Raw genomic sequence first — 14,643 nt, forward strand, 5'->3', positions numbered from 1 at the left:
TTCCTGGAGAGAGACCCTCCTTCCTGGAGAGATACCCTCCTTCCTGGAGAGATACCCTCCTTCCTCTCTCCTCCTTCCTGGAGAGATACCCTCCTTCCTTGAGAGATACCCTCCTTCCTGGAGAGATACTCTCCTTCCTGGAGAGATACCCTCCTTCCTGGAGAGATACCCTCCTTCCTAGAGAGATACCCTCCTTCCTGGAGAGATACCCTCCTTCCTGGAGAGATACTCTCCTTCCTGGAGAGATACCCTCCTTCCTGGAGAGATACCCTCCTTCCTGGAGAGATACTCTCCTTCCTGGAGAGATACCCTCCTTCCTGGAGAGATACCCTCCTTCCTGGAGAGATACCCTCCTTCCTGGAGAGATACTCTCCTTCCTGGAGAGATACCCTCCTTCCTGGAGAGATACCCTCCTTCCTGGAGAGCTACCCTCCTTCCTGGAGAGCTACCCTCCTTCCTGGAGAGATACCCTCCTTCCTGGAGAGATACTCTCCTTCCTGGAGAGATACCCTCCTTCCTGGAGAGATACCCTCCTTCCTGGAGAGATACCCTCCTTCCTGGAGAGATACCCTCCTTCCTGGAGAGATACTCTCCTTCCTGGAGAGATACCCTCCTTCCTGGAGAGATACCCTCCTTCCTGGAGAGATACCCTCCTTCCTGGAGAGATACCCTCCTTCCTCTCTCCTACAGGATGGTATCTCTCCAGGAACAGGGTTGGAGATAAAACCTACAGGATGGTATCTCTCCAGGAACAGGGTTGGAGATAAAACCTACAGGATGGTATCTCTCCAGGAACAGGGTTGGAGATAAAACCTACAGGGTGGTATCTCTCCAGGAACAGGGTTGGAGATAAAACCTACAGGATGGTATCTCTCCAGGAACAGGGTTGGAGTTAAAACCTACAGGGTTGGAGAGCCCTGCCCTATTCACACAGCGTGTCAGAGTTGGAGATAAAACCTACAGGGTTGGAGAGCCCTGCCCTATTCACACAGCGTGTCAGAGTTGGAGTTAAAACCTACAGGGTTGGAGAGCCCTGCCCTATTCACACAGCGTGTCAGGGTTGGAGTTAAAACCTACAGGGTTGGAGAGCCCTGCCCTATTCACACAGCGTGTCAGGGTTGGAGTTAAAACCTACAGGGTTGGAGAGCCCTGCCCTATTCACACAGCGTGTCAGGGTTGGAGTTAAAACCTACAGGGTTGGAGAGCCCTGCCCTATTCACACAGCGTGTCAGAGTTGTAGTCATGATCTAGAGTCAGATTCCCTCCCCGTCCATATAATCTCATTCATTATGATTTAAATGATGATCCATAATCGTATTGATTGATCTCAAAACTGGTCCTAGATCAGCACTCCAACTCTGAGAACCTTAGTGAATATGTGCCCAGGTTCTTGTTAGTTTTATTCTCTGGCTGCGTCCCGAATGGCACCCTGTCCTATTCCCTATATAGTGCAGTATGCACTATATTTGACCAGAACCTCTGGTCAAAAGTAGTGCACTATGTAGGGAATAGGATGCCACAACATTCTGTTTCCATGGTGATGTGGAGCTAGCTCAGCTTGTCTCGTTGGAAGGCAACACATATAATGCCTTTTTACTTAAACAAAAATAAATAGTTACGCACTTGAGTTTCAGATGGTAATAGTAAATAATAACAAGTTCTACTTCCTGCATTCAGAAAGAGTTGAAACATGGCGATATCCAACTGTTGTCATTTTCAATTTAAGGAAATCACCTGTTTTGAGTATTCGTCCCAAATGGCACCCTCTTCCCTATGTAGTGCACTACTTTTGACCAGGGCCTAGAGGGTAAGCCATATGGCTTTGGTCAAAAGTAGTGCACTACATAGGGAATAGGGAGCCATTTGGGATGAACGCTAGGACAGGTGAGACTCCATTGTTTAACATAAAAGGGCTATCGCTTCATTGGTCCCGCTCGTGTAACCAATGGCCTGAAGGATGTTTTATGTTTGTATATGACAAAATGTTTAAATGTTTTCAATTTGTTTCATTGTTGATGAATAGGTTCATTCTTTGCTGTATTCTGTTCCACCTGTCCTGCGGTTGGTTGTGGCTAATTGCGTAGATTGAATTATTAAATATCTGTCTTTTTTCATTTTTTTATTCTGATTTATTTTTTTAATTTAGAGGAATTCCACCACTTTTCCGTAAGTAGTGGTCTATATAGGGGCGGCAGGTAGCCTAGTGGTTAGTGTTGGGCCAGTAACCGAAAGGTTGCTAGATTGAATCGAGGTAAAAATCTGTCGTTCTGCCCCTGAACAAGGCAGTTAACCCACTGTTCCTAGGCCATCATTGTAAATAAGAATTTGTTCTTAACTGACTTGCCTGGTTAAATATAAGGGATGCCATTTGGGACAAACTAAGTTGTATACTGGAAGATGATGAATATGAGGTTTAACAGTGGTGGAATGTCCCTTTAATTAAACTGGTGGTGCACTGTGATTCTCTCTGATGTGTTACCATGGTGAGGGTGCACAAGCATTTTGCTACACCCGCAATAACATCTGCTAAATATGTGTCTGTGACAAACAACATTTCATTTGACTGATTCCCTCTGATGCTGGGCTGTTCTGTTTCTTAGACTTAGCAAACAAACAAATTAATAAAATACTATTTTTTTTATTTTTAAGAATGGGATGAAACTTTGTTTGTTCCAAAGATTTTTCCTACAGATGAAATGAGAGAATGTATTTTTATTTTAGGCCTACAGATGAAATCACGCCATTAGATTCTAACATGCACACGCCAACAATTTGATGGCTTAGTTTTGGAGCAATGCCGTCATATTGCTGTGGGATTCTAACACACACACGCCATTTAGAATAATGTCCTTAATCTTTTCTTTGTACATTGAAAATGTCAGTCTACAACCTGTTTATAGAGCTGCTGTTTTGAGTCCTCAGTCATGGACTTAATGGTACACCCCCACCAGGTCTGTCATGGTGATAAAATCACACTGTTAATCAGACCCATGAATCACATGGGCAGTGGGTACAGTACTGTATGTCTTTATTATACACACACCACTAGCCAGGACAAACCTGAGAAAACTCTAGTCTCTCTCTCTCACACACACACACTGTGTAACAGCATCAGTGACGGGTACAGGAGGGCTGTTCGTATCCACACATGAAGTCAGGCCAGACAGAGTATTTAGGGATGAAGGGAGCTCTCCTCAGACACCTGGCCGCCTCCCGGTCACACCTGCACAGAATCTTGTCACACCTGTTCTTGAGGGACTCTAGAACCTCCGGACAGAACAGACCGGGTGGAATTTAGAACTCTTAGAATGCAATAGGACTAAATAGAATAAAATATAACTGTACTTTTTCACATTATCGATGGAAAATTGCCCCTTTGCTTCAGACCTGGAAATACAGCTTGTATCCACAGTTGTTACTAGTTACCACAACCACAAAGTCAATATTGGCTATATCATAAATGTGCTTTTAGCTTTTCATTTAAGGTTAGGGTTAGGCATAATGATGAACCACTATCCCAGAGAATGCTTAGGAGTACAGAAATACAGTGTTGCATTATGGGATGTGTAGTTCGTACCGCAGTTGGACATCTTGTTCTCACAGGTCCACTGGTACTTGTCCGTCTTGGTCTGACAACCCAGATCCTCAGCCTTCCCATAGCAACAGTCATGCTTGTGACAGCACCTTGTGGACAGAAAACAACACGATCATATTGTTGATGGGAGTTAACTCTGGTACAATGTATAAAGTACTTTGAGAAGTTATGTAAATCCAGTCTGCTATCCACTACGTGGAGGACAGTGGCTTTGGGTTGTGTCCTCTTTATGTAGCAGCTCATCAACAAAGCAGAATTCACTCCATATTTTTTCCAAGCTCAAAATGGAGGGTCTGAGGAACTAGCTGTTGGCCATGGGATAGGAGACAGCAGGGCCGGATCTAGCCTTTTGGGGTGGTCCTAACCCGAGATTTGGTCAACTATTAGGCAAACTATTAGAATTTTAGCAACCAGAAAATGGCTGAGAGACTTCTACATATTGCAACTTTAATGATATCTGTGAGTGTGACTAACACAATTGGGGCCCACTGGAGGTCAGGCCCCCTGGGCACGTGCCCTGAATGCCCAGCCGGTATTTGGCCATGATTCCTACAAGTTTAGATACAGTTGAAGTCAGAAGTTTACATACACTTAGGTTGGAGTCATTAAAAATAGTTTTTCAACCACAGCACACATTTCTTGTTAACAAACTATAGTTTTGGCAAGTCGGTTAGGACATCTACTTTGTGCATGACACAAGTAATTTTTCCAACAATTGTTTACAGATGGATTATTTCACTTATAATTCACTGTATCACATGTCCAGTGGGTCAGAAGTTTACATACACTAAGTTGACTGTGCCTTGAAACAGCTTAGAAAATTATGTCATGGCTTTAGAAGATTCTGATAGGCAAATTGACATCATTAGAGTCAATTGGAGGTGTACCTGTGGATGTATTTCAAGGCCTACCTTCAAACTCAGTGCCTCTTTGCTTGACATCATGGGAAAATGTAAAGAAATCCACCAAGACCTCAGAAAAAAAATGTAGACCTCCACAAGTCTGGTTCATTCTTGGGAGCAATTTCCAAACACCTGAAGGTACCACATTCATCTGTACAAACACCATACCGCTCAGGAAGGAGACGCGTTCTGTCTCCTAGAGATGAGCGTGCTTTGGTGCGAAAAGTGCAAATCAATCCCAGAACAACACCAAAGGACCTTGTGAAGATGCTGGAGGAAATAGGTACAAAAGTATCTATATCCACAGTAAAACGAGTCCTATATCGACATAACCTGAAAGGCTGCTCACTAAGGAAGAAGCCACTGCTCCAAAACCGCCATAAAAAAGCCAGACTACGGTTTGCAACTGCACATGGGGACAAAGATCGTACTTTTTGGAGAAATCTCCTCTGGTCTGATGAAACAAAAATAGAACTGTTTGGCAATAATGACCATCGTTATGTTTGGAGGAAAAAGGGGGATGCTTGCAAGCCGAAGAACACCATCCCAATCATGAAGCACGGGGGTGGCAGCATCATGTTGTGGGGGTGCTTTGCTGCAGGAGGGACTGGTGCACTTCACAAAATAGATGGCCTCATGAGGGAGGAAAATTATGTGGATATATTGAAGCAACATCTCAAGACATCAGTCAGAAAGTTAAAGCTTGGTCGCAAATGGGTCTTCCAAATGGACAATGACCCCAAGCATACTTCCAAAGTTGTGGCAAAATGGCTTAATGACAACAAAGTCAAGGTATTGGAGTGGCCATCACATAGCTCTGACCTCAATCCTATAGAAAATGTGTGTGCAGAACTGAAAAAGTGTGTGCGAGCAAGGAGGCCTACAAACCTGACTCAGTTACACCAGCTCAGTCAGGAGGAATGGGCCAAAATTCACCCAACTTATTGTGGGAAGCTTGTGGAAGCCTACCCAAAACGTTTGACCCAAGTTAAACAATTTAAAGGCAATGCTGAAAGAAATAAAAGATGAAATAAATTATTCTCTCTATTATTCTGACATTTCACATTCTTAAAATAAAGTGGTGATCCTAACTGACCTATGAAAGGGATTTTTTACTAGGATCAAATGTCAAGAATTGTGAAAAACTGAGTTTAAATGTATTTGTCTCAGGTGTATGTAAACTTCCGACTTCAACTGTAACTGGCTAGACTAATGTACCAATCTGAAAATTGTTAGCTGACATCTCTAATTGGGTGACTGTCAGTGACAGACAAAACAAGAGAAACTGCTGATGTACCACAAAATCTCGAACTGTACACCTATTCTAACTCTCAACAGGAAGTTGAGACACCGACTGAGTTCCTAAAAAGAAATACAAATATATATATTTTTTTGGGTGGGGCCAAAAGCCACCGCTTATGTTGCTTATGCCTGGAGCCGGCCCTGGCAGACAGACACCACATTACAGCATGAAATGACTGTTTGTAGATATTAATTTAACCGGCGCTGGCAGACAGACACCACATTACAGCATGCAATGACTGTTTGTAGATATTCAATGTCTGTGGATGGATTTAAAAATCTGAGTTGGTGCCAACCGGGTTTGTGTCAAGCCACAGCTGTAATTACACCAGGGCTAAGTGCCGAGTCCTAGTAGACTTTTGACCAGGGCCAACCAGTCCTTGTCCAGTAGTAGCTGTGTGTGTGTGATGGTACTCACCAGTCAGCCTTGTCTCGGGGCCATCCCTGGCCTCCCAGCCCGCAGTAACATCCATACATGATGTAAGCCACCGCCGACCTCCCAGTGCTGCATTTAACGACGCCCGCCAAATCCAACAAGCCCCGCTTGTCCCGCCGCCGCCATCGCTCCGGTAACGGGGAGGTGACTGTCGGTGTTGTCGCTAACTCAGTCCCTTCATAAGATCTGGTTATCCCGTCGATAACATGCTCTAAATTTAGATTGTAATAGGTATTGTTAAATAAACGGTTGATGTATGAACTATAACCGCTGTGAGTGTGTGTATACTTACAGAAAGACAAACACACAGGCTACAGTGTACAACAAACTAAATTGATGTACAATTTGACGGCTTTGGTTTTGGAGAAATGTTCTGATATTGCTGTAGGATTCTAACACGCACACGTCAACTTTCCCCTGTTCTGTAGACTGTCCTTTATAGACCAGACAACAGTCTGCTGTACAATGCAGGAACACCACTGTGGGATTCACCTATATGACAAATACATACATAAAACTGTTTTGTGTAGAAAAGGATGAAAATCCCTTTTATTGATAACCTATAGCCTTCACCCCTTTGGGCATATGTGCACCCATTCCAATTGACGCACAGCTTTTTTTGATTTTCTGAAAATAACCACGCAATATAATTTGACATCAATGCTGCTGTTTAGATACAATTGTGTAAAACTACTTTTCTGAAAGTGACAGAGAACAGAACACTTACCCGAGAACAGCAGCAAAGCGAGGTATAAAGCAGACATCTCCATGCAAGCCACGCGCCTAGTAATGGTCTTCTGTTCTAGAGCGCGTCAGTTTATGACCGTGTTTCCCAAACTAGGGGTCGCGACTCCATGTGAGGTCGCCTGATATGAAAATGGGGTTGCGGGAGCAGTGGCGACCATCATTCAGGTTTCAGCCACACATTTTTAGCACTTTTTTTTAAATGAATGTCAAATTACGGTAGCTTTGATTGGACTGATCATGTCAACATCTTACTTTCAAAATATTAGCTAGCAGTCATCATCATGACAGTCGACAATCTACTGGCAAATCCTTTTTAATCCTTGTCATATGAAGAGAAATAATGAAGAGAAATGACAAAGATTACACATCAAACTGGAAATCGCAAATTCAACAATAAATCGTTTGGAAGGAATAAGTGGCTAACTGCAAGCATTGCAAAGCAACCACGAACGAATGGAGTGGCTGTGTGTTTTTTTTCCAGAGTTCCCACCATAAATCCAGAGAATGCCAGACTTTGATGACGAAATTTGCCCACAAAGGACCGCTGCGCCACCTTCACAAGGTGAGGTGTTGGGACTCTGCTGTTGGGACAGCTTTATGTAGACCGTAACAGTTTGTGGGCACCGTTTGTCACCTTGTGCAATGAATGTATTGTTTAGTGTTGTGTAGTGGCTTTGCTGGCATGCATCCCCCATGTTTTTGTTTGCCCCACTAAGATTTACATGCTGAAATCGCCACTGTGCGGGAGAATTGACAAAATCCTGAAGAAAAAAAATGTATATACAGTATGTACAATAAATAGCATACAATATTATATTGTATTTCAAAATCATTGTAATGTGATTAACCTTAAAATCTAAATGAACATTTTTCCGATCTAAAAGATGAAATTCAACCAGAGAGCGCCCTTAGATCGTGGGAAAGGCCGTACGGTTGACGGTTGCACTTGAATCGTTCCCACAGTGAATGGCTAGGCTCATTATGCGATGAAACCACAACACTACTGCAGACTTTGATATTACCGGTCGCAATTGATATGGTAAAAACAATTTGTGGTCAGGCAGAGGCACAGAAACTCACACCGATACCCTTTTTCAGATAACACTGCTAAACGAAGTATTTATGTTTTGACTGAACGATTCAAAAACTCCCCAGCATAACGGTCCAAATGGCCGTTAGCTGTGAGGGCCTAGATGCCCATGGTTTTGTTCGCTATACATGTCAGGGGATGCTATTTTCGAGGACATATTGTTATGTTTCACGATTCCCGAGCATGAAATTGAAGAAAAACAGTTTCCATATGGGATCGAATCGTGGGCACTTGCACAGATGGTGCTACATCTATCGGTGGGACGGCGGGCAGGCCTCTGCACTCGAGTTATCAATGTGTCTCTCTCTGCCATATGGACGCATTGTATGATACATTGAGAGCAACTGGCTTGAAAAAAGGCTGAGCACAGAACTTGGAGATATACTGCAGCAGGTAACTTCGATTGTAAACTATGTACATCAAGCCACATCCAAATACCCTGCACTCTCCCTCTGAGCATAAATGACGCGTTCAAAACAACTGGGAACTCAAAACTGGGAACTCGGAAATCTCCGACTTCAGTGCGTTCAAGACAACTGAGAACTCGGAAAGAAACGAACTCCGGCTGGGAAAAATCGTTTTGAACGGTCATCCAACTCGGAATTCCAACATCTTTCTAGGGCTCCGAGCTCCGACTTTTTCGACCTGAAGATCACTGACGTCTTGATTTGACCTCGTATTTTTCCGAGTTCCCAGTTGTCTTGAAAGCACCATAAAACGTATGATAGGCTACCCGTTGCCAGCTCATATATGTGTGAAGCTGGATTCAATGCTCTCCTCTGCATTAAAACACAATATCGATCCAGGTTGATCCTGACAGAAGCTTCGAGGCGACATGCATCAACCACACCCATCTCATTAGCGGTGGTGAGATATACATTATGTCAGACTCATTTGCAATTGTCTGTCATAGCCCCACAATAAAGTATGTGGTGGTGAGTTGAGAAGACAATCAGAAATATTGTTAGAATGTTTTTCAATTGACTGCCATAGCCCCAAATAAAAAACGAAACATTTGTTGTTAATTACATCTGTTTTTTAACATGGTTGTGGTCGCGAGAATTTTCAGATATCAAAATGGGGTCGTGGGCCAAAACGGTTTGGGATCTCCTGCCATAGGCGATTAAAAAGAAATTGGTTTCCCCGGAAGCTGATTTTAGGCCAGTCCCCCGACCCGTTTAAGGTTAGAATGTACTTCGATTTTAGGACAGGGGTTGAGGGCAGCATCCACCCAGGAGGCGATACCTGTGATTGAATACACCTTTCATGGTCATGGACACATTGGCGGTGTTGGACACGGGGCGGCAGGTAGCCTAGTGGTTAGAGCGTTGGGCCAGTAACCGAAAGATTGTTGGCTCGAATCCCCGAGCTGACAAGGTAAAAGTCTCTCGTTCTGTAACAAGGCAGTTATCCCGCTGTTCCCCGGTAGGCCGTCATTGTAAATAAGAATTTGTTCTTGCCTACTTACATAAAAGTTTTTAATTTTTAATGACTGCATCAAAACCGTGATGTATCATGTGTAAATTGTGACCAACTGATCTACAAATAGTATCGAGTATTTATTATGCAAGATTATTTGTATTAGTCAGTCTCGCCTTTAAAGTCGGCTGCAATGCCGAACACTCAGAGAAAGCATTGCAGTGGAGAACTAGCGGTCTTTGACAGTAATACCACAGATATGACAGCTGCGGTTCTGCAGTTTGAGAGACAATCTGACAATAACGAAGCAATTCATAACACGAAACCTTACAAAACAAACCCTTTACTTTTACGATGCAATACGTATCCATTTATAACTATAAGCAATGAAGTAAATTCATACTTTAAGACACTTTTATTCTGATTGCCTATTTGACGAACTACTACTACAATAAATTCGAACGATTCTACTTTTCAGATTTTACCGATTACTTCCCGACGCTCCCTTGACGTGGAGTAGCGTCATTGCGGAAGTAGCTAAGTCTACGTGGGGAAGGAAGGTTGGCTTGTTCGTGTTTGAACTAAACTCTGCCTAAAGCACGATAAATGTGCAACCTACGGAACCTACAATAACCCTACCACGCCTCGCCAAGTCTTCATCCAACCTCCCCGCCCGCTAGCTGAATGGCCTTGTACCGCCAGGGCGTGTAGATCCGATGGGAGGGCTGGCCGGGTAGTTCCCTGTAATGCTTCGGTGGCTGCGGCAGTCTCTTAGGCAGGTGTCTAGTCTGATGGCCCGGAGACCAGCGCTTGTCTGCGGGGCGATACTGCTGAGCGTCCTGCTGCTACTGGCCGTTACATTTACCTGCAGGTAGGTAACATCGTTGTGATGGTTGGTAATCTACCGGAAGTTATCCGTGGTTTTCAGTGACAAACCCCCAGGCATTTCACAGTGTTGTTGTGGCCCTGAACAAGCTCACCTGATTCACAAGGGCTTGATGATTCGTTGACAAGTTGAATCAGGTGTGCTAGCTCTGGACTAGATCAAATACATGGAACAACTGGGGGTCCCCGAGGAGAGGTAAACCCCCCTGATCTAGCTATCTGTCCAGCCAACTGCTGGTTAACGTTACAACTTCAGCCTGTGTGCTAACAGTTATGGTTAGCCATCAGATCCGACCCAATTGATTACAACTGCACTAGGGTCGAACAGCATTCCTGTGTAGATTAACACCACGGAGTCGGTGCGAGATATGGCTCGGGAAAACGTACCTCAATTCAGGCATTAGAAATGCGTTGTACTCCTAATTGTCCCATTAGAGAAGATGCTAGTTTTAAGCGGTCGTTCAATCTGCTTGGTATAACAGTTGGAATAATGGGACATTTCGAAATACAACTAATTTCTCATCCCTGGATTGAGGTACGTTTTCCGATCCACGTCTCTCACCGGCTTAATCTACAGAAGAATGCTGTCTGACCCTCGTGCAGCTGTAAGCAAGCGGGTCGGATCTGCTGGGTAACTTTTATAGGTAGAGAACAGTCTAGGCTAACTCACCTGCAGTGTGTTTGATGTGGAAATCAGAGGCTCATTGGTTGGATATCTACCTAGACATGTAACTTCCGCCTTTGTTTGGGTCGCTAGTGGTGTAGTAGATTGAACAGTGACGTGTTCAGTGTGCGTTCTAATCTAGACAGCTGTTTAGGGTCTGTTTTCTATTAAACATTGCAGTGCAGCTTGCTAGATCACTGTGTTTGTGGCTTTCTGTTCATAAACACTGGACCCATAGCCTACAGTGGGAGGCCATCATTGTTGTGTTTTGTTTGTCCGTATTGCCTGTCTCATGTCCTGCTGCTTGTGGTCAGAGACTGACTGTCTGCCAGTCGCCTGTCTCATGTCCTGCTGCTTGTCATCAGAGACTGACTGTCTGCCAGTCGCCTGTCTCATGTCCTGCTGCTTGTCATCAGAGACTGACTGTCTGCCAGTCGCCTGTCTCATGTCCTGCTGCTTGTCGTCAGAGACTGACTGTCTGCCAGTCGCCTGTTTCATGTCCTACTGCTTGTCGTCAGAGACTGACTGTCTGCCAGTCGCCTGTCTCATGTCCTGCTGCTTGTCATCAGAGACTGACTGTCTGCCCGTCGCCTGTCTCATGTCCTACTGCTTGTCGTCAGAGACTGACTGTCTGCCAGTCGCCTGTCTCATGTCCTACTGCTTGTCGTCAGAGACTGACTGTCTGCCAGTCGCCTGTCTCATGTCCTGCTGCTTGTCGTCAGAGACTGACTGTCTGCCAGTCGCCTGTCTCATGTCCTACTGCTTGTCGTCAGAGACTGACTGTCTGCCAGTCGCCTGTCTCATGTCCTGCTGCTTGTCGTCAGAGACTGACTGTCTGCCGTGTCCTCCTGTACTTCTAGCAGTTGTCAGAGATTCTGTCTTCATGCTGTCAGACATACTTATGGTCCTAGGAGATATAAATATTGTTTCTCCCGTGGGAGCCCCAGGTTCATATCACTTATGGTCCTAGGAGATATAAATATTGTTTCTCCCGTGGGAGCCCCAGGTTCATATCACTTATGGTCCTAGGAGATATAAATATTGTTTCTCCCGTGGGAGCCCCAGGTTCATATCACTTATGGTCCTAGGAGACTTAAATGGTAATTTAGACTGAGTGGTTCTGGATGGACTGACATGTTAGAATGAGGAAAGCCTAGAGAAGACTCAATGTATGTTGTTACACACAGCTTGTTTCAAAACGAGACAAATGATAAACAACTTGTATAGAAGTCATTCCTGTCTCTTCCTAGCGTCTTTCTCTCCCTCTCTCCGGCACCCACCCCCTTCCATCCCTCTTCTCCCTCCTAGCCGGGCTAAGAATGTGGTTGCGTCGGCGCGTCCCCCGGTGAGGTTCTTCTCTGCCGAGGCCCCTGTAGTGGACCTGTACCTGGGCCAGCTGGAGCAGGTGGAGAGGCTGAGGGGCGCGGCAGAGGTGTCTGTCATCTTCTTCTACGCTCCCTGGTGTGCTCACTCCATCGCCGCTCGCCACGAGGTCCAGGAGGTCGCACGGAGGCTGGTCAAACAGGTACACACACACACACACACACACACACACACACACACACACACACACACACACACACACACACACACACACACACACAGGAATGCACGCACACACACATACACGCTCACACTCCATCGCCACTTGCCAAGAGGTTGCCCGGAGGCTGGCCAGACAGGCAGGGAACTGCACATTCTGGACTGGCTTATAGTGCTGAGGGATGGTTCAGAACAGGGTTGTATTCATTAGTCACAGACCTTTGCAAAACGTTTGGCCTGTTGCAAAACCTTTTGCAATGGAAACCGTTTACTGCTCAGGAAGCAAACAGGGTGGGACCTACTTGAATTTGTTGTATAGAAACCTGTTTTCATTGCAAATGTTTTCCATTTGGAGGAAGCGGTTTCTGTTGCAAAATGTTTTGCAACAGACCAAATGTTTTTGCAACGGTTTTCAACTAATGAATACACCCCTGGTCTATTGCACAGCTACAGTATGGTGCTATATAGTCTGGGTGCCAGTCTGTTTCTACTGTAGACAGCACAACTCAATACACCTCAGAGTTACTGTACTAAATGATTATAAATGTGACTCCTTGTCTGTGCAGGTGGTGTGCTGTGGTCTTATTCTGTCTCTGCTGTCTGCACTGTTTGTACAGGTGCAGTTTGTGGCAGTGAACTGTTGGTGGAGCCAGGGGAAATGCAAGGAAACAGAAGAGCTTCTACCAATACCCTGTCATCCACCTGTTCTACAAGAGGTAAGGGAGATACAGTCTAGTTGCTCTATATCTATACCTGTCATCCACCTGTTCTACAAGAGGTAAAGGAGATACAGTCTAGTTGCTCTATATATACCCTGTCATCCACCTGTTCTAGAGGGAGAATCTAGTCTATTCATTTTATATCTAGAGGGAGAATCTAGTCTATTCATTTTATATCTAGAGGGAGAATCTAGTCTATTCATTTTATATCTAGAGGGAGAATCTAGTATATTCATGTTGTGTCTTGTTTGGTTGTTACTGTCGTTGTGATAATATTCTGTTTACTTTATAAGGTATTATTCCCCCTCTATCCATGTAATCTTCATTCTGACTCTAAATGGGCCCTCCTACTCTGACATGTCTGATACATAGAACCTGTTGTATCTGACTCTCCCCTGTCTGTCTCTGGAGGTTTGGCCCTATAGAATACAAAGGTCCGTTCATGGCTTCCTATGTAGAGAGGTTCATCCTGAGAGTCATCACCCCACTGACCTACCTACCATCACGAGCCACACTACAAGACTTCCTGTCTTATCATGAGGTATGAGGGGAGGGGGGGAGATGGGGGGGGGGGGTTGATGCTGAAGGGAGTAAGAATATAGGTAGATCAGAGAAACGGAGATGAGAGGAAATTAGTGTTTTGCTCTGGGTGTTATTTTCTGTTAGAGAGAAGACAGAGTTCTATGTAACAATGAGTGACAATATCTCAAATGGAACCCTGTTCCCTTTGTCGTGTGCTACAGGGCTATGGTTAACAGTAGGACACTATATAGGGAAACGGGTGCCATTTTGTGAGTGGTCCGCTAGGTGTGGTGTACCTGTGGGTCAGGTGTAGTGTACGGTATGGTGGAGGGTGTTATGGTGTTGAGGAGCTGCTTAGCCAGTTTCTTGTTTAATCCTTTCTGCAGTGCCTCTGTCTCTCACAACAGAGAGCCTGGTTTGTTTTGCTAGCAGGGTTTAGCCTGTAGATATGACCGAGATAAAGTGAGTCTTTATCACATGGCTTGACTGCTTCTACTGTTCTATGACCCTGTGATGTCACAGTACCTTTCCCATAATGCCCAGGTTGAACAGATATCCTGTTTGGAGGATTCACAGAATCAGGAGGGAATAAACAGGAAATCCAGAATCCTCTAACCAAGGTTTCTGGGAAAACCTTTGAATTTTGAGGAAGTTACCGAATTTTTGCAACCCAAGTCACGTGTTTCTGTCTGTTCTCCTCTCCTGCCTCCCAGCCGGGGGTAGTGGGTTATTTCCAGTTCAACTCTTCTCCTCAGCCTCCCGGCTACATCACATACCTCTCCTCAGCTCTGCAGGCCTTGAAGAGAGGTAAGCTAACCGC

At 44.8% G+C, this 14,643-nt stretch overlaps 1 protein-coding gene and 1 pseudogene across 1 annotated transcript; one reads left to right on the forward strand and one right to left on the reverse strand.

Moving 5' to 3' along the window:
• Positions 1-3,004: 3,004 nt before the first annotated feature.
• On the reverse strand, positions 3,005-7,181 carry LOC120043014 (phospholipase A2-like). The gene is made up of 4 exons (XM_038987749.1): positions 6,963-7,181; positions 6,218-6,446; positions 3,578-3,684; positions 3,005-3,260 (listed from the first exon to the last, which is right to left on the reverse strand). Exons 1-4 carry the CDS (start codon positions 7,003-7,005, stop codon positions 3,112-3,114), a joined length of 528 nt encoding a protein of 175 aa, XP_038843677.1. The 5' UTR covers positions 7,006-7,181; the 3' UTR covers positions 3,005-3,111.
• Positions 7,182-9,265: 2,084 nt separating this feature from the next.
• On the forward strand, positions 9,266-14,630 carry LOC120043015 (annotated as a pseudogene).
• The last annotated feature ends 13 nt before the right edge of the window (positions 14,631-14,643 follow it).

This window comes from Salvelinus namaycush, unplaced genomic scaffold (assembly GCF_016432855.1).
Source record: "Salvelinus namaycush isolate Seneca unplaced genomic scaffold, SaNama_1.0 Scaffold833, whole genome shotgun sequence".
NCBI lineage: Eukaryota > Metazoa > Chordata > Actinopteri > Salmoniformes > Salmonidae > Salvelinus > Salvelinus namaycush.